Here is a 26,881-nt window from a genome sequence, read left to right on the forward strand (position 1 = left end):
AAGTTACGACGAGCTGCACGTTGATGAAGTGGCAGGAAAATTCTTGTATTTTGTATGCTAATGCCAAAGTATGGAAACCTGCATGTTTCTTGCTCCCTCAGTGTGCTGCCTTCTTCTTAACAGTTTTGTTTTAGCTTACTAATTTTAAGGGTACCTATGATCTGGAATGTACTCCAGAGCATTGTTTCTCAATTGCCTCAACTTTCACAGATAAATGTTAGTTTTAGAAGTAACATAAATTTTATTTNTTGTTGTTTCTTTTGATATATCTCAAAACATTTCACTACTGATATCAATATAGTTTTGATTTAAGTTATAATATTTTATTTTAGGTAGCGCTTAGTTTGGCGGTAGAGATAAACTTGCTAATTTATTAGGTAATTTAACCACTCCCCAGTTTTGACCGAACACCGTTCGGGTACTTGAAAAGGGGCCTTCCCTGTTTTGCCCGAGCGCCGCTCGTGCGACAGATTTTTTTACTCTATTGCAATGATTTGCCTGAATTTTTTCTTTCTTCAATTTACAATGTTTCTAACAGATGGCTCTGGTAGTCCAGTAGAGGTATGATTGCAAAAGGTTTTGGCGCTTTTCTTTTATGCGGGAAAAGGCGTGAATTTTGTTTTCACTAGCTTAGTAGAAAAGCCAACTTTCAGTAGAAATGCAATTTTTTTTGCTCTAAATAAAAATTAAAATTGTTTCATGAAATCAACCATTGTTGACTCTTGATTTGAGTTTATATAATCGATTTTAACAGAAATTTGTTTCTCAAAAATATGCTTATTTTTTAACCCAATTTGCCAGAAGAAAGACGCTGTTAAGCGGTTAAATACAGATCATTCAATTCAATGCTACCTGATTTTTAGTCTTTTTACAATTTAATCAATTGAGGATTTAGTGTCTAGGAAAAAAAATTGAAATTCTTAAAATATTAATTGTATGTTTCATTTCTTTTTTTAATAATACAATGCCCACCTTTTTCTGTAATACACTAGAAAGACTGAAACTTAGTATATACCTATATTGCCCCGAAGCAATCAAAGTGACTGGATTGTGAAAGAATAACTAATGTGTAAAGAAATAAAGAATCCTTATCAATGTTGAAACACTTTTAAATTATTTAGTTAATTGCCTTTATTTTTAATCTTCAGTCTTTAAATAGAACTTTTCTTTTCTTAATTTAGCTTACACATGACAACAATGTGCCTCATGTATAAGCCCACATTGGTTGCCTGTGTGTGTGTTCATCTTGCTTGCAAGTGGTCACGTTGGAAGGTAAGACTTGAATTTGCATTAGATAAAACTTCTTTCCAATTAAAAGGTAAACCTTAAGTTTAAATTCTAAACTAAGCTTTCACACTTAGCCCTAAGTTAACTTATTCAAATATCTGTTTTCTGCAGTAGTTGCAAGGTATTTTAAATGTGCTAAAACAATTTTCTCCAAAAAGATAGAAATTTAATATCTTGCTAAGGCATTATTTTTACTTATATATAAATCTTGGAATACATGGTTGGCCCATGCGGTTATTTGCAACTATTTTCGGCCTGAGGGGACCACAGCTACTTTTTTTCATGAAAAGGCTAAAAATAGACTATTTTCAGGAAAAAGAGACAATTTGGAGACTTTTCGGTACTTTTAGGGATATTTTTTTTGGCATAAATTGGGTTGACAACCTACTGCCCGCAGGGGAAAAAAAATTAAGTATTGTAAAAATTTTGAATTGCAAATTTGAGTCATCACTTTTTAATGCGCTCATTTTGCTCAGATTTAATTGTAAGTCTATATTTCGTTTCTCGATCTCCATTTCAACGATTATTGCTATGAAATTCTGCATGATTTTTAAAAACCCAATTTTTATTATTATATTTACAGTGCATGAATTTCAAATTTGAGTTATCACTTTTCACTATATTTATATATATATATACAGTGGGTGATCGGTTAACGAACATAATCCGTTCCAAGACTATGTTCGCTATCCGAATTGTTCGTTAACCGATCATCGATTCACCATAGACTTCTATGTGAAATCGATTAATTCGTTCTGGAGACCCTAAAAATTAAATTTAAAAAAATGTATAATTTCTTATTAAGTTTTTTAAAAAATAATACATACATATAGTCTTGCATATTAATCAGTCCTTTTCATTTTTTGCTTATGGGGCGTTGAAGAACATGTCCAATGTCGATTGCTTTTCTCTCTCTTTCAGGATTTTCCGGAAGTAATTAATAGCATTGTCGTTGTAAAAATCCCCAACCCTACTGACATCAGCTTAGTTTGGGTGCCATTCTAAGACCATTGCTCTGACATCCTCCCACTTTTTCAAAAGATCTTTAACGGCAGATGTCGGCATTGGTATCCTCTTTCGTCTTCCTTTTGTTCAGAAGGAGACACATTTCGCTGTGTTTCTTGGTGTTCTTCATTCAAAATTTCTTGGAGTTCTTCTGTCGTCAGTTAATCTACATGTCCCATTATGAGCTCTTCTATGTCATCCTCGTTCACCTCCAATTCCAGATCTCTAGCAGTTGTCAAAATTTCATCCATAATTTCAGGGGTGTCTCCCTGATCACCTCCGTCACCTTGAACAAAGGATGGACACAGCTTCCGCCAAGCAGAAATCAACTGTCGCTGTGTGACTTCTGACCACGCCTTTTGAATGATACGAATAGCTTCAAGAATGTCAAATTTTTCTTTCCTAAACTTTTTTGAAGTCATTGTTGAGGAGAATTGGCTTGCTTCAAAACACCGACGAAACAGCGCGCGAGTGTACAATTTCTTGAAAGCCGCAATAACTTCCTGATCCATCGGCTGAATCAGCGAAGTCGTATTCGGAGGTAAAAACTGAACTGTCAGCCAGGGAAAGTCTGTCAACAAATTATCTTCAAGATCCTTTGGATGTCCTGGTGCATTGTCCAATAGCAGCAGTGCTTTCAACGGCAAGTCATTGGTATCAAGGTAGTTCTTGATGCTCGGGGCACAAACTTCAAATAACCATTCTTTGAAAAGATGCTGCGTGGCCCATGGCCTCTGATTCGATCTCCACGTTACTGCAGTTTCTTCTTAATTATGGAATTTTTTTTGAATGCTCTGGGATTCTCAGAGTGATAAACGAGAAGTCTTTTAAGCTTTATAATTATAATTATTGAATGACCTTTAAATTTAAATTCATTATTAATTCAAGTTTCATTTAGTAATTATCAATACTAAGCATGCTTTAAACATTTCTCTTTTCAGTGATCTTATTTTGTATGCAAAATGATAACAAACGTTTAATAGTACTTTTTTTTCAGGCCGAGAAGTGTTCGTTCGAATTCGTTTTGTTCATTATCCGAATATGTGTTCGTTGTCCGAACAAAAAAAAAACTTTCTTGAAAGTGTTCGTTATCCGAATATGCGTTCGTTAACCGAACACAAAAATCTTTCGTGAAAGTGTTCGTTAACCGATTTGTTCGTTAACCGATCTGTTCGTAAACCGATCACCCACTGTATTTGCTAAATCAATTATTGATAAAAGGGAAAAAATTCTTAGAAAAGAAAGTCGTTTTTTTAATGTAAAAGTATTTTTTTGAATGAATTCTAGAAATTAAAAGTGTATTTAATTTTCTGCAAGTTATAAAAATTTTTTTTTTATAAAAATTTAGTGCTAGAGCACTAACGTTTATTTAAAAAAAATTTATGATTCGCCACATATCTTGACTAAAAGAGTATATGAAAATTAAGTCATTTAATAAAATTTTAGTCATATTATTAAAAAAAGTTTGTTCTTATTTACGCAACTATTTTCATGCTTTAGCTATTTTGCTATTTAGTTATTTTGTTCATTTTTTTCTGTGGCAACCCTGGTAATAATATTCCCTAATGCAAACTCTGTTTAGTTTGTTAGTAATTTTAGACATTATTCATAAAATGCCAATATAATGTGTTATTAAATCTGGTAGTTTTGTCTACCATATTTTTACCACAATTTTACAAGTATCTTGCATATTAATGTCAAAATTATACTGAATTTCTTTTCAAAATTATACTGAATAGTTACATAAGTGATGGTACAAACTGTTCTTGTTTTTATTAAACACTCACTGGATAAATGATTGATAAAATAAATTTCTTATCATTTTTAAGACTCACTCCAGAACCTAATAATCATTTGATGTTCATAGACTTTTTTGACACGTAGACAACTTCAGAAAGTAAATGGGAACAGTTTTAAAACACAAGCATTATGTAAACATCAATATTTATTTTTAAAGAATATACAGTCCTGTTGAAGTTGATAAGAAAAAGTCTTTTTAATATATTTAAAGTAATATTAACATACACACATATATGTATAATGTATAAAAGACAGATTTGAAAGCAAAAGTGTTTAGCAAACATCCCAAACTGACTTAATGTGAAAAAATCTTGAAATTAAAATTATTTTGATAGAAAAAAAAAAGTCAAGTAAGTCATGTGTAAAATTTTTTATTCACATTCCAAAATTTGTTTTAAAACATTAATGCAGTTCTTTTCAAAAGACTACTAAGGTCACCATTTATGTGCATAAATTTACTTTGAAAGCATCAAAACCTTATGGATAAGAGTTAAAATTGACATAAAATGACAAATTCTAAGGAAATACATTTAAAAATATTAAAAAATTTATATAAAAATATTCTCTATGGATGATTTTTTATAAGCTGAAACTCATTTATTCGTCCCCTTCCCCCCAAAAAATATTTAAAAACAGTTTATTATGCTTGTGAAAAACTGTAAAGTTTATCTGACTAAATATTTTTAAATTCAATACAGTTCAGAACAATGACAATATATTCAAATTTTTTCACTCCTGAAACAAAGAATTCATTTTTGAAAGTGAAAAACATATAGCATTCATTTAATAGTAGTTTTGATGTATATTTTAAAATGTCTATAAATTATCATTTTTATATTTGAATGGAACACATTTTCTTAATTGTACATGAAGCATAGTGTTTTTTAAAGCCTTTAAAGTTCTTTTTTTTCTTTACCATGTTGATTTTCGCCACATATTATGCAAAAGCGTGTTTTTCACATTGTTCTATTCAAAGTTTTCACAATTCATTCAACCACAATCCATTCCGACCTACCGTTGGTCCATAGCGTATAAAAGCGCAAATCATTGTACATGTTTGATAAAATACTTGCGAGTCCGCATGCATGTCTACTGAGTTAAGTTTGGTAAGATTCTGACATTCTTATGTGCAATTTTGCTACATTTTGCAAGACATTCTCAATTTCAGGCTTCATTTTCCACCCTCTGAAATCGAACTGAAAACTATCTTGATCTTTTTATGGTGGTGTGGCGTAACTACCACTACAAATATTTAATACAAATTCACTAGTATATAAGACATGTTAACTTGATTCTACCTTGAGGTACCTTTTGATAGATGAAGGTTGTCATAGTCTAAGATTAATACCCCACAATGGCTAATATAATCAAGAAAAGTGTTCATTGTCAGAAACTAGTTATTTTATCATGATCATGTAATGCCTTTGAAAATTATTTCGCATTTTTTTAATGTATATAGTTCTTAAAAAATTTTTTGAGTACTTAAAAAGTACTTAAAAGGTTCTTATTTTTTATTGAAAGATTCGAGGACACATCCTGTAGTATTTTTGTTGACTTATGATGAAATCTTCAAAGATTAAATCTGTTTAAATTTTCTAGATTGAGCCGTGCTCAGAAGGGAGAGACTGGTTTTATTATATTGATCGAAGTGTAACAACTGAAAAACTGGAAGGTATATATATATATATATATTTTTAATTTGTTGTTTCTTTTGATATATCTCAATTTTAATATATCTCTTTAAGTGCAGTAATACACTGACCAACTCTAAATACCTATTTGTCCATGGCATTATAGCTTTTTTTCTATTCCTAAAATTTTCGCCATTTCTGAAAATAAATATAGGCTTGCTGTATATTTTTAAAATGTTTTCTACAATATTTGTATTTTCTTGCTTAATCAGGATTTTTTATTTTTACTTCTTTACAGAGCTTACAGAAAAATTCCTCGAAATAATGGAAGCAAGTCCACACAGGTTTAAGAAAAAGTTTGGACAAAAGGTATTTTATTTATTTACCATGTTTAATGAGAAAACTTAATTGATCAAATTAATAATTTGAAAAATATGAAAAAGATAAAAGTGTTAATTATTAGCATGAGTTTAATAATTATATCATAGCTGCCAACTTTTCCAGTAGACTTCTGGATATGGCCAGTTTCTCCTGGTTTTTGTACATTTTTGAAAATTCCCAAAAATTGAGTAGGTTTCCTAAAAAAATCTATTGAAATATAATTTTCGTACAGATTATTGCTTAAATATTTAAATAAGTATTTTTAATAAATGAAGCGAACCTCATATAGAAATCAGCCTCTCTAAATTATTTAAATCTTTTCAAAACTTTTTTTTGAACTGATTTATAAATTAATGTTCATTTTATTTTTATCCAAGGCTCTCTTTTTAAATTGATAAAACTTATTTTTCTTTGATAAATAATTATATGCCTATTTTAATATTCTGAATTATGAGTAAACATAATACATAACATTTCAAGTATGTTTAATGTCAATCATAACTGGAAAATATTGCAGTTTTTCTATTTTGATGATTATAAAAATCTCTATGTTTAAAATATTTAGTACATTATGCAACAATTATCATGAAATTTATATTATTTCGTAAAATCTACTGGAATTTTTCCTATCCATGTTGGCAGCTATGATTATATTGTTTGTTACTTTCGCTATGTATTAGTAACATATCATGTATGTTTCCTTTATTCTAATAATACAAGTCTGTTATAGTTTTAATGAAATCATGTTCATAAATTGTTAGACTGAAATTAGAATAGCTGCAATCTTCACACAAATCAGTTGTGAGACATTTTAATACAATTTAGGATGACGACCTCGGGATCAAAACAGGAGCATTTCAAACTTCTTCTATAAAAAGCTTGTATGTCAAGAGACTTTCTAAAAAAGCAGGAAAAACTTACATTACTACTTTTACATAAAATATGACACAAACCAAACATTTCATAAAAAACTTAAAGTCCATCATATGAAACTCTCTTTAATCGCAGTGTACTGGCTTAATGGCTGTGTCAGAAAAAACTCTTAGCCCTTTTACATTTGGATGACTTTAAAGTACTGACAACAACAGAGATAATATCGCCTTTGGCCATCAATCTATAAGCATCAAACTGTCCCTGTTATTTATCTTTTCTTTTTTAAACTTGTAATGAAAATGATGATTCTAAACTTTTGTTGGTGGTTTTAAATGAATTGACCCTGCTGCATCATTTGTATGCATAAGAATTTTAATTTGTCAAAGAAACTTCACCTGCTAAGTTCTGTTTTTATACAAGAATGTAAAGCCATATTTTTAGTATATTATTTAGCAAAATTACCTTGTAAATCTTCATACCTTAATCTGCCAAACATATTCTATCTTATCAATTTTAAAACATTTGTGAATCTTTGTAACTGTGATTACAAAATGTTTCTTACTTCATTAGTCATGTTAGAATTTTTGGCTACAAAAAAGCAGATTTTATTGCAAAATATTTTTAGAACCTCCCAAACAAATCTGTAATATTGCGATGTTAAAGTTGTGATAACACTTTGATTAATGTGTTATTTAACAACAGATTTAAACAATATACTATACAATGTTTAAAAGTAAATACTTTTTATGAACTAGCTACATATATATTGGCCGTATCTAACTCGTCCATAAACATTTATTTAAAAGAAAAATTTCTTGCAATTGATCAATAACTGTTAAATATATATTTTCACCCTGTCCTTTAAATGTAATTAATGTTATTTTTTATTTTTTTTGCTCCGAATCTATATTTCACTTGAGAGCCCTCCTTCACAGCTATTATACTTATTCCGTGGCAGAATCATGGCGATATGGTCGCAGAACGTTACCAATTTCTTGCAGAAAGATTTATTTATTTAGTAATTACTATTGATTTTCACATAGTTTTTAAAATCCTATATCTTTCATTTGATATTTTTTATTACCACAACTGAATCTTGAAATGAAAACACGCATTTAGTAACCCCTTTTAGAAAAATCCAATTCACGTGATTTTGCCTTCGATCTTTTTTTAGTAGTTACTGCTTCAGGATTTCTTGTTTTTTTTTATTATTTTTTATAATGTTGTGATGATTTACAAAATGCGAAAAAAGAAATTATTAGTGTGTTTTCCCCTTTCGAAAACGAGAATTATTTGATTACATATTCTATTAAAAAAGTTATATTATTTTATTTTAACCATTCTTTTTTTAAGTTGATATTTCTCTTACTTTAAATTAACAACATAAATTTTTTTTTTTTAAAGTATCTTGCAGAAAGTTACTTCAGAGGCATGTCACAGAAAGCCCGAAGAAATTCTGCCACAGTGTTGAAGACACTGGATTANTTTGTGTTGATTTTTTAATATAATTTTTAATTTTTCACAAATTACGTCTAAATTTTCACAGAATAGGTACCTGTCAGAAAAACCTAGACAGACCCCTGTTTAAATTAATAACATGAATATTTTTTTAAAAAGTATCTTGCAGAAAGATACTTCAGAGGCATGTCACAGAAAGCCCGAAGAAATTCTGCCACAGTGTTGAAGACACTGGATTACACAAAGATATTTTATTTCTTTTAGTAGTTTTTACAAATTGCTTAATCTAAAAGACTTGTTATGGTGATTATAAAAATACTACAATGTAATGAATAAAATTTTCTAATAGTAATAACTTCTTTCTTTTTTTTTTAAGGATATGAATTACCAAAATCCTCGAAGTATGATTGATGAACCCTCAACGAGCAAGACAGAAGGTGCTAAGCAAGATATCTCATTACCCGGATCATCATCTTCTGCCACCTTTAGTTTTTCAGACTTTGAGGAGAGAGCAAGAGAGAAAAGTCCTGTTAGATCTTCATCTTCTGTACAACCATCAGCAAAACCTTCAACTTCTGGTCAATCCACATCATCATCCTTACCTTCTCATCCTAAGAGACCAGTGAAGGCTGAAACTCCACATTCCATATCTTTGGATGTATATCGTGAAAAGCGGGAGAAAGAAAGACTTCAAAACAAGGTGCCTGTTACAATGGTTCAACCTGTTCAACAATCTGTTGATTCACCGAATATACATACACAAGTTAAAAAACCACAGCATGCCTTCCACGAATCAGAGAAATTACCACACCGGACTTCTAAACATCTAGAATCGCCTATCGTATCTAGTAACAAAGAAAGGGTTAAAATTCCTGCAGTTAAGGAAGAAGCCTTAGATCGCTCTACCTCTGTGAACAAACTCAACCATCAATTGACTAAACTTAATTCCGATGGATCTCATCACAAAGATAGATCCAGTTCCAGTCACCCCCTTAAAATTCCTCATCAAACACACGAACCTGTGATCAAGCAAGAAAAAATAGCTGATGTCCCTGTCCAAATTGAAAAGACTGAAGTAAGCAAACCGGAAAAACTATATTCTAATAAGCCTGAGAGGTTAGACTATAACAAACCAGAAAGATTAGATTATGTGAAACAGGAAAGACCAGAAGTGATAAAACAGGAGAGAATTGAGCCTGTAAGACCGGAGAGGGTAGAAAGCACTAGACAAGAAAAAATAGAACCCATTACTAAACAAGAAAAAGTAGAACTTTTAAAAATAGAAAAAACAGAACCTGTTAAACTAGAAAAACCGGATCATAGTAGGCACGAAAGAATAGAATCTTCGAGACTCGAAAAAGTAGATACCGTGAGGCACGAAAAAATCGATAGGTCGAGTGTAATGACACAAGAAAAGGTAGATATCAAAAGGGAAAAAATGGAAATTAAACAAGATAAAGATAACCAAGAACAGGCTGAGGTCGTAGTAAAACGGGAAAAAACTGATCTGGCCAAACAACAAAAAGTTGATGCAGCCAGAATAGAGCAAACAAATATGTTGCCTGGTGTTTCTACTGTTGTTGCACCTGTTAGTCAGCAAAGCCACAAAGCAAGTACTAGTTCTGCTACGGGTGACATTGTTAAAAAGGAACACAAAGAAAAGCGCAAAAAGCACTCTGGTCACTCGTCTAAAACGAAACACGAGAAACAAAACGCAAACCACGTAGAAAGCGCACCTGCTTCAATCAAAGTGAAAATAATGAAAAATTTCGTTAGTCTAACTGGTGTAGAGCCCGAATCCAGCCAAAAATATGAAACCTCTAGGCAAGACATTCCGAGAAAAAAGATAAAAATTAAGCACCCAGAACCGCCAGCTTTACCAAAGATAATAATTGCCAAAGACAAATCTGGCACTGGGCAATACATCACCACTCCCAAAAGTGATCACGACAAAGGGAGTAGTCGGAAACGTGTACATAGCAATTCGGTTACCGACGGTAATAGTAATGCTTCGAAGCACCAGAAGCTAGATCATTCTCAGAAAAGTCACCATGGTAGTGCCTCTGGGAAATCGAGCAAATCCTCCCGACACAGTTCTCATAAAAGTGTGAATGAACATTCGGTGAATGAGGGTGGCATGCAACAACATCCTGCCAATGGCAATAATGCTCAGTCTTATTCTCAAAGCTACGTATACAATTTCTCTCCTCCTCCAAAACCTCCCAAAATGAAAAATTATAATATGTCATCTGGTAAAACGAACTCTAATAATCCTCCATTGCCGCCTCCACTACCACCTCAACCACCACCCCCTCCACCCGAATGAGGAGGTGGGTTCTTTTTTAGGAATTCAATAAACTGCAGTTGAAGTAACCAGGGTCACCATGTGTGCATTGATAAACATCAATGCCAGGTTTTGGTCCAAAATTTTTTAATTGTCCTTAAAACGAGGTTACTTTTTTTCAAACTAAATAATACCAAGTCCTTACTTTTTTTGTATAAAAAAAAAATAACAATGATACTCATGTAAAATTGATAATGTATTATAAATTTTATAGAGCATTATGAATTTTTGTTGCTCAAGTAGTCCTTTTTTTCCCCCATTCTATTTTTGTATGACTTTTTTTAAATGTGTAATTTAGATGTGTGTGTTCGTGAATAATTTGGTTGATGAAAATTGAAGAAAAATGTGCAGAATTGTTTTTTGAGTTGGAATCATATGTATGTTGATGTTTTTAGTTAATGTTTATTAGAACATTATATTTTTTGAATGGAAAGCTTTATTCATGCATCTGATTTGAACAAAACAGTTGAGTGTTTAGCATTTATATTTATTACTTATATGTCGCCTGTTATTTCTATAGATGTTTAATGCAAAGAAACTTTTAAGTAATGCTGTTTAATTAGCTAACTCCTTCCCAAATCAATAACATAGTAAAGAAGTATAATATTTATCTATTATAATAATTTATTTAATTTAATTTATTATGCGCAACAATGTAACTAAAACAAGGTGGCCGCAGAATAAGAAACTCATTAATAATGTATTTTATTTGAATAAAGGAATTAATTTTAAGAGAAAAATAGCCTAATTCGGGTTTGTGGTTCTTAAAACATATCTTTCCTAAAAATATTTTTTCAAATAGAATTTTTTATTTATTTTTTATACTGGTTCAATTTTCTTTAATAAATAGTCACATTAATGCATCCATATTTATTATCAATTTTAAAATATTTTTAAGTTAAAAACATTTAATAAAAAATGTTGCACTATCAAAAATATTGGTCTCTAAAATTAAGAAAATACAATTTCATTATAAACATTTTAACTTGTTACAAATATTGTTCTCACAGAGAGCTACTAGTATATTCTCTAATAAATATTCTCACATTAATAAATATTCACCAGTTAATCATACCTATAATATATCATAAATAGTAGCAAATAAATTTAAAACAAAAAAAAAGCTTATTATTCACTAAATTGTAGGAAAATATTTATTCTCAATGACTAGTAAAAGCGTTTTTTTTTTATCATATTTTATGTTCACTATAAGTCAGAACTGAAAAATCAATAATGAAGTTTTATGTTATCAGTTAGGAAATTTAGTTTTAAAGAAGTATAGATTTTTTTTCTCTTTCTGATTGGTTGTGGCCGCCTTAGTCATCTCTAAATGCTAAAATGTCTCAAAAGCAATTTCCAGTCATTTATGTATTTGAAATAACTTTTTCTTATTAATATAATTTTAATTTCAGCTCTTTAAAATTTCCATGTTTGATTTGCCACCTATTAAACTTCAAAAATGTTTGATATTTCTAAAATTTTGTGTTGCTTTAATAGTATAAGTGCTTCCAAAAACAGTAAAATAATAAAATTGTAAACAATTTCTTATGTTCGATTTACCACATCATGTAACAGTTTATTTATGATCTAAGAATTCTTAAAATGTCTCACAAAAACCCTTCCCAAGCATTTACATGTTTAAATATAAGAATTTAGGTTAAATTTCATTGACTAATTATGCTTGAATTATTGATTTACCTCAAAAGGATATTTTGTTTTTGAAAAACTAAAATTTCCATTCATTTATGTTTAACATACCTTTTCTTGTCAATCTAATAGTCTTAGAATTTCAGTGATTAATCATTATTTCTAAGTTTGATTTATTAAGTTTTTATCCTTATTATGTTTGATGTGTTAATTTGATAAATGTTACAGTAGTAATGGTATGCTTTTGAACCACTTGATACATTTTGGCATTTGTGTTCTTTAATTTAATATATATTCATTAACTTACTATATTCTACTATCAATTAAATTTATATAAATGTAACTATAATATAGCAAATGGTATTTGGGAAAATAGTGTTTTTTTTTTTTTAATTCTCAACTGTGTGTAAATGTAAACCAACCAGTTGAATATAATATTTAAGCGCATTGTTTTAAATTTTTTTTTATTGTCAGTGACTTTCTTATTTATTAGTAGCATTAAAAAATGTTAAAAAGAAAAGTTTCAAATATAAAAACTAATTAATTGTTTTTTTTTTTTTTTTCATAGGAATCTTATCAATTGTTAAAATATTTTACTGCTTAAAAATCTAACAGAACATGTCTGCAAAATTAAGATTTAAAAAAAAGAGAGAGAGAGACTTAAGATTTAAATAGTAGTTAATTACCCTTTTATCCACTAAATTAAAAATTTTTTTGTTCAAAGAGCATTCAAATAATTTTTTTCTAGCTATTATAATATATTTCTAACGACATTAAAATACCTCTAGTTTCTAATACTTTAGAGTAATAAAATACCTTATAAAATATGCAAGTTGGTGAAAATTTGATCTGTCTGTTAAAAGTTACTCAGAGCTGGTTATTATTTGTATTATGAAAATGTGACACTCTTGCTTTGCCTCTAAAATTAATTAGTTAAAGTCACATGAGTGAATAAGTTTGATTATTATGCTTTATTTGATTAATTATGCTTTATTATCATTTTTTTTATTAATTATAACTTTTAAATGTGAAGTTAATTTTCTTTGTATCCTAGAAATTGTTTTGGGTCATCAGTTCCAGCCTTTTCAAAATTCAGTCCATTCTCCTATTATCGTTTTCCAAAAATTTTATTGTCATATTAAATGGAGATTATAACTGATAGTTGGTGAAAATCTGATCTGTCGGTTAAAAGTTATTCATGGTGGGTTTTCATTTGTATTCCACTGTATTTTTTTCTTTATTATGGTAACAATTACTATATAATAAGTAGACGGAACAAAAACATTTAAGACAAACATTTCATAAGAATTTTGCTTTTGTACTGAATACTTAACATTTTTCTGACTGTGACGAATACTAATATTTTTGTGATTAGAATTGATTTATTGAAAATAACCAAGATTCACAGAGCATAAATAATGCTCGTTTTGTCTAAAAAAAATTTTTTACGCTGTATTATTTTATTTATTATTTTTTTATTGTTTTGAATGGTATATAAAGTATGTTTGGTTTAAACAAATAATATATTAAATTGTTTGTGATTACTAATTAAATTCAATAATTAAAATTTTCGTTACCATTTTTCATTACAAGACAAATACTTAAAACATTTCCATCTAATATTTTGAGCTTCTAATCATAAATGATTTATTAAAACTTAGCGAGATTCATAGACCATATGGAGCATAAATAATACTCATATTGTTTCATTTGTTTTGTGCTATAAAATTTTAAATGCCTGTGAAATATATGTTAGGTTCAAACAAATGATACATTAAATTGTTTGTAGTTGTGAGATATTCATAAACTGCTTGTTAATAGATTTTTTCATAATTTTTTTTACTCCATGCCGTATTTAATCTCAACAACGAACCTCTTGCGATGTGTCGATTTCTCCGTACCTGCGCTTTTCCTATTTAAGCAATTTATACTGGATATTTTGTTTATTTCGTTCAAATATTTGTGTATAATTTGGTAAAGTAGATGACTTAAAATCAGGTGCTACTCGGCAAAAGTTACTGTCTGTGATATACATAAAATTGTTGTGATTTAATTTAATGCTACTTCAATTTAAATGTCTTTTTCTTTTTGTTTGTTTGTTGTTGTTGTTGTCTGTCAATCATATCAATTGCTATTTATATGGTTTGATTAATATTCAGGGGTTATTATTTAGTGGACTTGGGAAGTTTTCGATACCCATACTATGAAACAAATAAAAAAAAGTTTTGTGATGTGTGACCCTGGTTCTTCAACGGAAACAGAATTTGCTGTTTTTGTAATGTATAGAAACTAAGTCTAGGATGTGTTGAATTTTGTTAGGACATTTTATGCTGCCAGGCACGGCTGAATATTACTGTTACCCTCTTTCTCTACTGAGTCAACTTCACCAGTTGCTTAATTGCGCTAATTCTGTCTGCACTCCGCGCAACTGTCTTCAGTGTATCAAGGTGTGTGCAGCAATCCCTTAATGAGTGTTTTCTCGTATTAAATACTTAAATTAGAATAAGTCCTGATGTAAAAAGAAATGACAAAAAATAATTTATTCTGATACTCAAAATGGTATTAAGAAGTTTCTTTTATATATATACATATATATATTAAGAGCATAGAAGTGAAACTGAGGGTTAACTGAATGTTTGTACTGCCTGTTTTTGGCATTGCATATAACTATCATCATTTTTTTTTTTTTAATCTTGCAAGATTTAGTACATTATTTTGCATCTTTTTCCCTAATTATAAATAAATTGTTGGTACAATTTGTCTGTATTTGTTATTATTTTTTAAACACATATCATCACATATTTAAATCTAGAAACAGGCTGCATAGCGTTTTTAAAAAGTGCTTAAAGGTGCTTATTTTCGTTTTTTAAAAAGCCCTTAAAGATGCTCAGGACTGATTGTGCTCCGGAAAAAGTCCGGATTTCCGGACTTTTCGCTAACAGTGATCCGGAAGTTTCCGGAGATCGAAGGTCCAGACGTTTCAAAAAATCGTCGATCACAGAAGTTTCAGGAAATCAAATTTTCAAAGGTGGAACTTAAAAAAACAGTTTATTTTATTTGTTTGTAAGGGAGAGCCAGAGAGATACTTTATAAGCTTATATTCATGATTAATATTAATTTTTTATCAGTGAATAGTTTTTATTNTAATCACAAATACTCTACTTCTAATTTTTCAATTTAAACTTTTTTTTTAACTCAAGAAATTTTCCGGAATTTTGACTTGGGCTCACAATTACCCCTGGGTGCTTTTTTTTTATTGGGTGTTTTTAAAAAGTGCTTAATTTTCCCCTTTCCGAAATGTGATATTTTTCTTTACCATGTTGATTTTTCGCCACAAATTATGCAAAAGGACATTGTCCTATTCAACGTTTTCACAATTAATTAAACCCTAATCTATTTCGGCGTACCGTTGGTTTGTAGTGTAGGAAAACACCATTTGTTTTACATCTTTAATGAAAAACTTGCGTATACTTCGCTGGATTCAGTGGTAATGATTTTTGTCTCTCGTGCGCAACTCTGCTGTATTTTGCAAGAGATTCTCAATTTCAGACTTCATTTCCCGCCCTCTGTAATAGAATCGAAAAATCTCTCGAATTTATGCGGATTACGGGGACCAACTAAACTTGGTCAATTTTTTTTTCTCTATCAACGATAGAAAATTTCATTTCTCTTGTTAATTTTATCGTTGGTAACACGCCATCGTTTTCGTCATTGGCAAGCAAATAAAACCATCATTTGTCAAAAACTTGCCAACCCTGTCAATTATGATATTTTTTCAAAGTGCTTAAAAATATTTTTTGAGTGCTTAAAGGGTGCTTATTTTTTGTTGAAAAATTTGGCTACGCACCCTGTAGTTGACGCATGAGTTACAAACTTAATTCACAAGAGCGGGCTCAACTTGAAAAATTCCATTCAGATTTTTTTCATGTGAAGAAATCTGAATGGATTTTGTGCCCTCTTTGAAAAAAAAAATTATACTACACCATAGCCTGTAACTACTTAAGAATTTCCATATTTTAAGAAAATATTTTCTTAGGATCGATTAATATATTAGTAATACAGAAATAAAATAATTTTCTCCAGCACTACACATAACTTTTAACAGTTACATAAAAGGTCAATTAGACTTTAGTCCTGTTAAAAGTTTTTAAAATATTTTATTAGTTTATAAATACCTGTTCTAGCTCACTATGACTGGATATTTTGTTATAAACTTCAATTAATAAATATAATTGAAATAATTTATGTAAACCTCAAAATTTGGAGAGTTTGTTACATTCGTAAACGTTTTACTGCAAAGACAAAATAATAGTTGTAAATAATTGTAATTTGAAAGAAAACTCCCCACAATTGGAAACAAGTTGGGTAATAAATTCTTAAACCTTTTTTAAAAAAATTAATCTGCAGCTAATGTGTTAAAATAATAAAGATTTGCAGACTACTCTTCTGTGGCTAAAAACTGGAGATTTTTCGCTGCTATTTAAAGTGGTTGTAAAATCAATCCTTAATTGTTTGAAAAATGATTTTGACCATTAGAAATCCATCATATGTGAATATAAAAAAACCCTGATGAACCTGTTGTTTGTAATGTTTTGGCAGAGTCTTACAAATATATATTTAATGTTTATTTCCTGACCCTAGATATTGTGTAGATTGAATTAGAATTAGGGAATTGTTACTCTGTCTTAACCCAGTGTCCTATTAAAAAAAGTTTAGAGAGAAGTTTTCAAAAAAAAAATGACAGCACTAGTGTTTCATTACTAGTATTAATTTCGCAGAAACAAGATAATTTTGCGTTGTCTACCATAATATATTAATAATATAAATATTTATATACATGTATCTGAAGTCACAATACATTTTTAAAGATAACTTGGTAAGTTACCGAACGAAATATACACTTGGTATTGGCAAATAAAAAGTACTTTTTCAAATCAACTTTTGAAACAAAAAAATGTCATTAGCATCTCAATAAAAGCTACTATGGATGGGTGGTCTAATGTAAACAATAACAAGCGTCCTTAAAACGGAAGAAATTTAGAAAATATCCGGTGTATCCCTCCGCTTATGTCATGACTACGAGGCGATGTGTGAACAAGCCTAATATTCTATACAGTTTTGTTATTGTAATTTGGGTTCAAATCTAAACATAATTGTACCATTCATAAGAGCTTTCAGAAATGTATTGATTCTCAGAGGTCGTAAGGCCAAAAAAAATTTTGGAAAGTTAATATCTCATTGTGAATAATTCTTAAGGTTTGCCATGTTTTGTATTTTATCCCTTATTTGGCTACATTTGAATAAAATGTCGCCAAAAATATCTTTTTAAGTTAGCCTAATTAGAAAATATTCTAATGATTATAATATTAATATGATAATGCTGAAGTTTAAAGGCTGAAAGAAAGAACTCGGTACATGTGAAATACTGCAAAAGATATGCAATAATATGATGGCGCGTTTTTTCAATCTGCGGCGTAAAAATATATCGGAAGCAGTAACCCGGAAGTCTAGAAAGAGCAATTTTACCACTAGCGCCACCACCCTTACTCTTTGTAAAGTTAATAGGCATCTCCCAAGGCTACACGATTTCCTTACTCTCCCCGCTTTTCCCCTCCCCGTTACCATGGTTTCGGTGAATCTTCCTTTTTCCTGACGGCAGAACGTTTCAATGAGGACTTGGAATATCATGTCTTTGGATGTAGACACCGAACAGTGTAGATACTGCGTGACAGTTTGAGACGCCTATTTTATTTAAAAAGAGTATAATGTGGATTAGGTTTTATATACGGAAGTATAACGCTCATATCATGAGTCAATGAAATTTTTGCACAATGTTAATGTAATTTTAAACTTTCAAAACTTAACCCAAAAATTACCTTAAAAAGTATTGAACCCTCTGTTTATTTTTAAATAGTTATTTTTCCTGTATTTGAGTATCATTTTTCGGGTCATGTAAGTTTTTTTCTTTAATTTACTACTTTAGACTAACAAAGGATGTATAATCATTGTATAAAGCAAAAAATTAAGGAAAAGAATTCACGAAAAAGAGCATTTGAAAGTACAATAAATAATAAACAAATTGGAAAGGGGAAAAAACCCTATGTCGAGTTCAACAAAATTAGTTCTTTCGCCACATCAAATTTCAACTTCATCGATAAATTTTTCAAGGTTGTTGATCTGCCATCGTGATATTTTTTTAAGAAATTAAATAGTTGTCGAATGTTAAAATTTTTTGTTCCGTTGTATTTCCAATACAGTAATTCTACGTCATTTTTATTTTTTTTACTATAGATAAGAATTAACTATTTTAATGACGAAAGATTCATTTCACTAAGCAAAGTGCAGACCAATTTTTAGAAAGCAATTTCTGTTTTTATTTAAAAAAGTAATAATTTTAATGAAAAATGCTTTTTTTCTTCTTTTTAGCTGAAAATTTTATTAAGGCCTAAAAATTTTGTTCAGTTTAAAAATTGTATGAGAATGCTTCGTTAAAAGAACAGTTAAATCTGGAATAAAATCAAACTAGGCGATAAATGACGAACATGCACTTCATTTCATGATTTACTTCTAATAAACTAAGTGCTTTTTTCGAATTATTCCAGATTGTAATACGTTACTTCCCTCATCATAACACTGTTATCTTCTGAAAACACAACTTTGTAATTTTTATTGGTTCTTAAATCCTGTTTACTTCATAAACGATACATGTTAAGAAAACTTATCAGTGTCATCCTACGGAGAAGTGATAAGAAGTGTCAAAAACTTACTGCAAATCTAATTGTTATCTTATCTTTTATTATATGGAGCGCCATGCTGTCTACCGCCTCCGGTTTCTGGATGGCTCTTGACCTCTGAATCCCGTTCTTCATGTTTCTGATGGATGTTTAATTTACGTTTGAGCGAGAGTTTTGGAGGAGATACATTATCTTGTACTCAACATTCCAATGTTGGTTGAATCGAGCATTTTAAAAACGAGATTTAAAGATAATTTAGTTCTTATTCCGCGTTTCTTTCTCTTATTAAACATTTATTATTTTATTTGAATTTTGTACACTATTTATTAAATCTTTTCTAACCAACAAAGTTGTGCCAGTTTAGTTCAGTTCAACCAAAGTTGTTGACTAACGTTCCTCCTTTTCATTAGTGCAATAGCATATTTGCTAACTTCTACCGCTTTTCCCGGGAAATTTTTCCTTGTATGTTTAAATGTGGTCAGAAATTTTGAACCATTTATATTAGCCCAACCAATTTATCTTTGATTAATTAAATTTAATTTGCAATAGCAATAATTTTGATAAACACTATTAGCTAACAACCTAAACAAATAATGGGATACCTGCAAGTGACTTAGTGGGTACCTCGATCTTGATTGGTTGTTGAAACTTGTTTACATTAGCAACTGTTCTTTCTATTCTATTTAGAGTAAGCCAAGCCCGTCCAGTATCAATTCTAAATTTAAGTGACACATTCTAAATTCTTTCTCTAAGATTTCAATTCTTTCATTATATATTTACACAGAAACTTAAAACAAAGACAGGCACAAAGCCTCATGGAATATAAACAAATTAAGAACGCATCGAAGTTGCCGGGTACACGAAGCAAAAATATATCACGATCACAATATTATATATAAACAAATAATAAATCTAAGTTAAGTAAATGAGAAAGAATTATATTTCAATTATTTCGATGTGTGATACGACTCTGTAGTTAATTAACTTATAGTTAATTAACATTCGAACTTATGTAGAAAAACTTTCGCTCAATTTTAATACGCCGTTCTGCTGATAAAGATTCGCTAGCGCTGACGTCATTGGTCACATGTGTGAGTATGGGAGATCTTCTTAAATTGCAAGTACCCAATTCTGACCTGATAATCTAGCAGTGAAATTCTTAAGTGAGCAAAATTACATAGATTAAGAATAATCTTAATTGTTATTTTGGTACCAGTTCATAGATTGTGAAGAGATTGGGTTGGCATCTATACAACAGCAATCTTTAGACTTTGACAGCCTCAACAACATGCTTTCTTCGGCATTTACTACCTACAGCAATTTTCCCATTCCATGCAGCATGCTTATCTTCTATCTTCTTTTTTCTACAGAAAGTCTTTCTTTCCACGTTGAGTGTAAGTTTATGCGATTGTAGTTGGCTAATGGTCTTCCTTTTCATGAGAAACATAGCATTCCTATAAGCCTCGGCCACCTCAACAACGTGCTTCATTCAGAGTCTTCTAAATGCTGTTACAGTGGGTCATCTATTCCACGAAGCACGTAAATTGATGCTTAACGATGGCCCTTTTTTTTTCTCAAGCACAATATTTTGTAGGCTTGACTGCGTCAACAATGTATTTCCTTCAGCGTTTTCTATATACAGTGGGTCATCCATTCCACGGAGCACACAAGTTCATGCTTAACGATGGCTTTGGCTAAAGTTCTTCCTTTTCTCATGCACAATACTGTCTTGGTTGCGTAAACAATAAATTTCTTTCAGCGTCTTCCATATTTAATGGGTCATCCGTTACATGGAGCACACAAGTTGAAGTTTAACGATGGCTTTGGCTAACGTTCTTCCTTTTCTCATGCGCAATACTATTTCATAGGCTTGGTTGCGTCAAAAATGTGTTAACTTTAGCTTCCAACTGCAGTGACTCTTTATATCCAAGTAGCACGAAAGTCGTTGCTAAGCTTTTACGATGCTAGCTGGCTAACTTTATTTATTTATTATTATTTTTTATAAACACAATGGCATTTTGTAGGCCTTGACTGTTCCGACAGCGGTCATCTCATAATAATTTTGTCTAAATAATGATATGATTTAAAAAGTTTGAAAAGTATTCTTCGTACTTCAAGAGAAACTAATCTTATGCAGTTTTTAACTATTATTCTCCCCGAAGATTTTCATTTTATGTTTCTGACGCGGTAGCGAAATTCGTGGTCCGACAATTAATTCCTGCATATGTGTTGAAAGTCGGAGTTTTGCTTTTAAAAATAAAGACAGTGATTTTAATGACAAGTGGAAGATAATTGTTTTAAGTTTCTCACACTCTCAGAAATAAAACTCTCACTTTTGACGATTCACCAATCCTTGAGCAGTATTTCGTTAATTTGTAAGAACATTTCGTAACGAAATCACGTGACTTGTGACAAAACACGAACTCTCAAATACATGACGAAAATGTTTCCTCAACTCGGAACCTAATCGCTGTGCATTGTGGGGGATTGTTAACTAGAATGAAGACTACACGATAAAAAATAAAGTGACGAAACAAACCGACCCGATTGTATGGTGGTCAAGGAGTTACCTTCGTACCAGGGAGATCCCGAGTTCGAATCCTACTTCAGGCATGTGTGTAATTTATCTCTCTGTTCTGTCTGACCTTCTTGTACTGTTTGGGCGACATTGGTCGCCTATATGGTGCTCACGATATAGTGATTATTAGAAAAGATTTTAGCATTAGGCGCTACGATGGTTTTCCATTTTTTTTTCGGAAAAAATAGAATGATGATAAGTTTCTTTAATTCTGAAAAAATTTGTTTCCTCGAAGGGACGATAGTTATTTCGTCACTTTGACGATATTTTTGCTCAAAGCATATACTAGGAAACGGTTTTGTCAAAAACGTTTCGTGAATAGCAAATTGTACATTAACAAATAATTACAATGATCTAGCGTGATAAATAAACAAATAAATGAAAATTAAAAATAGGAAATTAAATAAAAATTAAAAATGAAAAAATAAATAAAAATTAAAAAATTAAAAATAAGAAAATGAAAATAAATTAAAAATAAGAAAATAAATAAATTAAAAAAACAGACCACCCTGTTTAACTTTTGATTTAATAATCGGTCTTCACGTTCTAGGACTCAATCTTAATGGTTCGAAGGATTGACCTCAGATATGCTTATTAAATAGTGCAGACGATATATCAAGTTACGAAATCGGGCACAAAAACGTACTTTCTCTGAATAAACATACCTTTTTTTCCGACTGATTCAAATTTCTGATCCCCATAATATAGGGGGTAGCCGCAGTTTGGGAAATATGGTCCCAATAATCCGAAATCCCAATCCATTGAAAAAAAGGTATGTTTGTTCAGAGAAACTACGTTTTTGTGTCTGATTTCGTAACTTAAAATATCGTCTGTACTTATAAATTAGCATATTTGGGGTTATCCTCTTGAACTATTTGGATTGAGTCCTAGAACGTGAAGATCCGATCATTTAGATCAAAAGTTATTCAGGGTGGCCCATTTATTTCTTATGCACACTGTACATACGTTAGACTATTTTCAAAAATTATGTCCATCAAGTATTAATTAATTATTGCAGTCGCATGATTTAGTTATGGTATAATCGATTCTTGCCAACATTTGCTCTATTTTAAGGAATGCTTTTCCTAGTAGCGGTGAGCCTTCAATTATATTGATAAATGCAAGAAATTTTTTTAAAATTTTTTAATAGCAACTGAAAATCCTATAAATGATTACCAAATCTTTAATACCTGTTTTAGTTAGATGAACATTACCATATGTAGCGATAATAGTGATTTAAATCATTTTAAAGTTTTATGAAAACAATAATCATAAATGAAAACAAAGGTATTTTTAATTTTCAAGCCAATGTTCTGTGTATTTTTCTTAATTCTCTTTCAGTTCTTAGAAGTTTGAAGTTAAACAACTATTTGAGCATTGTGATTAACTTTAGTTCTCCAAACATTGAAGAAAGAACATCAGGAACTCTTTACACTAACTTCGTTCATTACTTGCGTACATAAAAGCATCATGACATCATTTAACGCCACGTGACCTGGGCACGCGTTTTCGTTGGCTAACGGTTTCGATTTTCCCGCGGTTTTGTCCATTGTGGGGGGAAAAGGAAATAAAAAACACTTTACATTATGATAAGCCTTTTGGGCTTGCAGCGAATGATTAAACACGAGCTCCCTCTTCCCTACTCTTATGCTTTGGTCACGTGACTAATTGTCAATAAATGAGATAATTTTTCATATTTATTTAAGCTCTCACGTTTCCTTGAAAAAAAATTTTTTTTAAGCAAACATTTCCATTTAATAAAAGTGAGAATTAACATTAAAAGATTCATTAAAGTTAACTAACTCTAAAAGATAATAAAAGTTATAGTGGAACAAAATAAAATAATTTTCTTTTTTGTTTTTAAAAATAGTTACTCTTTATATATTCAACACTATTTTGATGACTAAAAAAGGCAGGAAAATATAGAAGGGATGGACAGTATTTATAAATACCAAAAGTTGCATTATCTATCAGTCGATAAAATAAAAAGTTTACTCAACTGTGAAACTTGAAAATTAAAGTACAACAGTTAAAATTTCCTAACTGAAATATAATAGTAGTTAATTTTCAGGAAGAATAATTTTAAATTTGTTAAATAAATACATAAAAATAAGTAGTTATTTACCGTTTTTTTAAAAATAATTTTTGTGTGCCCGGAGCAGTTGATATCTCTGAATATGGCATTTTTCCATGAAACAAACGCGCAGTACATCAAAATTGCCTGCCAAAAGAAAAGACAATGTTCTACAGTGTGTTTTTTTACATTAAAAAAAAAAAAAAGATTTTTTTTGACCGGTTTTTTTCAAAAAATCTGTGCATTAGGGGGTTAAATATCAATAATAATAAATATTACAAGTTGGATGTTTAAAAATGGAAATAAAAAAAAGTTAAGCAAAAAAAAATTAAAGGAAAAAAATATATATTATCAACTGTAATTGTTTTGCCCATTTTTTTAATTTTGTTTTTTTTTTTTAAGATTCACAGTGTTAAAATAAGTTATAGAAATACTAATTCACGCATAGAAGAATAAATTTAGAGTGAAGATTAAATTTATTAATCAGTTATGATTAAGAAAAAACGATTCATTATAATTGTTGAAAAACATGTACGCAGTAGTCTAATCCATTGCGGACTACTGTTGCAAAAACGCAAGATTTTGTTCAGATGCAAAAATTGCCTGAATATGAAAAAAATAGTACGGCAATTTTACTTAAACTAATTTAATATTTTCTAGCGCTTAGATGTTACCAGTTTAGTTTTGATGCTTTTCAGCTCAACAATTTCAAATCAAAATATCTACTGGAATTATTCTATGATATGACAAACACAAAGGTTTAGTGAATAATAGAGTTAGGCTTAGTCAACGTGTTACCAGTCATTACCATTTTGCTCATAGAAATGCTGGTCTTTAATAGGTTAACTCCCCTTGAGTAGTCGTATTGGGATCAATCGAACAATCCAGAAACGAGTGGTAATTACCAGGACTCCTGGGCCATCACATTAACAGAGATACAGATATTTATTTCTTTTGGCTTATTTAAGTTTACTTAATTTCCAGTTTCAGTTGTGTGTTTAGTTTAATTATTCTAAATTATTTAAGTCAAATTAATTTGAACTTTAATTTTTTTGGCGTTTTATTTTACGTTAATTTAGATTTTCATTTGCGTACTACTTTCATTCTGAAATATTTTGTTAAATCTTTCTGACTTATGTTTAACAAGATTAACCATTAAATATTTGTACGGAATTCTTGTGAATATTTTATTGGGTACTCTAGTATCATTTTTTTAATATTTTATTTTCGTAGAGTCCAGGCTAAAATTATTGATTTACAAAAAATAGTGCATAAAAAAAAAAAAAAAANAAAAAAAAAAAAAAAAAAAAAAAAAAAAAAAAAAAAAAAAAATAATGCATTTTTTAAAAAGAAAAAAAATTAACCCTTTAGTGGGCCATTTAATTCTAGTAAAGGTAAATTAAAGAACTTTTGGAATTGAAATTTATGTAAGAATAGTAATTGATATAAGAAAAGAAAAACTCATTTACCTTATAAAAAATTAATTTAAATTTTAATGCCATTTTTTTTTTTGGTGGTAAGTATATTTACAACGACCTATTAGAAACTCATTGACTTTTATTTTTCTTAATTTATAAAATTGAATTTCATAAATGCTACAAACTTCAGAAGGAATTATGCATTTAATAACTTTTATGCGTTTCTTTATACTGAAAAAGGTTTCCAATTTCATTCAAACGCACTTCAAGAAAGCTGAAGTTATTGACAAATGGAAATCTAAATTAAAAGTGGTAAAAAAATTAACATGGACTTTAAAATTGGTGTTAAGCATTCTTACCACCAATTGAAAAGTTTCAAGCTTAAATAATCAAAATAGCACAAAGTTAATAAATGAAGTAAAATAATTCTAAAAATAAGAAGTTTTCCTGAGACGCAAAATAAAAGTAACTCGAAGGAGACGGATATTTATTTGTAGTGCTATAACATCCACATAATTGAAATCAAACCAAATATAAGTAATACATTTCCATCATAGCTCATTACTAAGTTTTAATAAATCATACAGAATGTTATTTATTCTGTTCTTTTATAATTTTATGATTCAAGGTCTCTCGCCCATTTCATAAAAGCATAAACTTAATTCTGACAGCAATACCGATACAATCATGTGTTGGGGGCTGGCAAAGGCTTAACAATTCCCCTTTAGTGGATTGAATAAGAGCGAAAGAGGGGAAAAAATGGATTCAAAATAATTCAGAAAGCTAAAGAGTTGAATTTCGTCGCCGAGATTGGCAGCAGTTGTATCTCAGCATTGGCTTGTGACGTGAAAAAGGCGTGGCTCTCTGACTCCGCCCATAAAAGAACGAAGAGAAAGTGTCATGGCGGACCGGGAAAATGTCGTCTTTTAACCATTACGGCTGACCGCCCAGATTGCAGTAACTGCCTAAAGAGATGAAACGCTCAAGATTTATGAGGTTTTTGTATCTTACACAGAGAGAGGTTCTTCTGGCTTCTCATTTTCCTTTCTCTCCTGGAGAGAAAGAAGGAGTTGAAGATCAAACGGCATTTCTCCAGAATTTTATTCTGGAATTCCGCTTATATATAGAATTTTCTTTTCCTCCAATTCTGTTTCTGGATTCGTGTTTCAACCCTTACTTATTTTTCTTTCTACTTGCCTATGATTGATAGAAAAAAAGAAAGAGGAACAGGAATTTCAAGGAGAATTTTCTTTTTTTTATGTTCCCCGGGGCACAAATTCGTTCCATTTTACATAAATTTGGAGAAAAGCGATTGGAGCAAATCGTTTTCTGAACGATCACGTAATGGCTAGTCAAACTGGCCATTTGATGTTATTGTGGCCTTAAAGACGTCCTGGAATATATTTAGGGGAATGGTTTGACTTTATATGACCCATTCAGTCGTCATGAAACTTTGTTTACTGCTTTAAAACGTAATGCAAATATTTAAATACATTATTAGAATTTTTTCAAAACTGGAATTGTTTATATTTGTTGAGTTTGAAGATTTGAATTTACTTAATAAGATGAGAAATTATAAAGTAAGATAAAAAAACATTACATTAAGTGATATTAAAATACTAAATAGTAAAGAAAAAATATATTCTACAAA

General features: G+C 30.1%; 1 protein-coding gene across 2 annotated transcripts in view; it reads left to right on the forward strand.

Moving 5' to 3' along the window:
- The window catches only part of LOC107445449 (cyclin-T2), a 45,440-nt gene extending 30,256 nt beyond the window's left edge, over positions 1–15,184 (forward strand). For both annotated transcript variants that reach the window (XM_043045676.2, XM_071187650.1), the window contains 4 exons: positions 1,182–1,272; positions 5,692–5,764; positions 6,022–6,092; positions 8,812–15,184. In XM_043045676.2, the coding sequence (XP_042901610.1) occupies positions 1,182–1,272; positions 5,692–5,764; positions 6,022–6,092; positions 8,812–10,761 (2,185 nt within the window). In that variant the 3' untranslated portion in view covers positions 10,762–15,184. The remainder of the gene's footprint in view (positions 1–1,181; positions 1,273–5,691; positions 5,765–6,021; positions 6,093–8,811) is intronic.
- Positions 15,185–26,881: the final 11,697 nt, after the last annotated feature.

Source organism: Parasteatoda tepidariorum, chromosome 1, assembly GCF_043381705.1.
Source record: "Parasteatoda tepidariorum isolate YZ-2023 chromosome 1, CAS_Ptep_4.0, whole genome shotgun sequence".
NCBI lineage: Eukaryota > Metazoa > Arthropoda > Arachnida > Araneae > Theridiidae > Parasteatoda > Parasteatoda tepidariorum.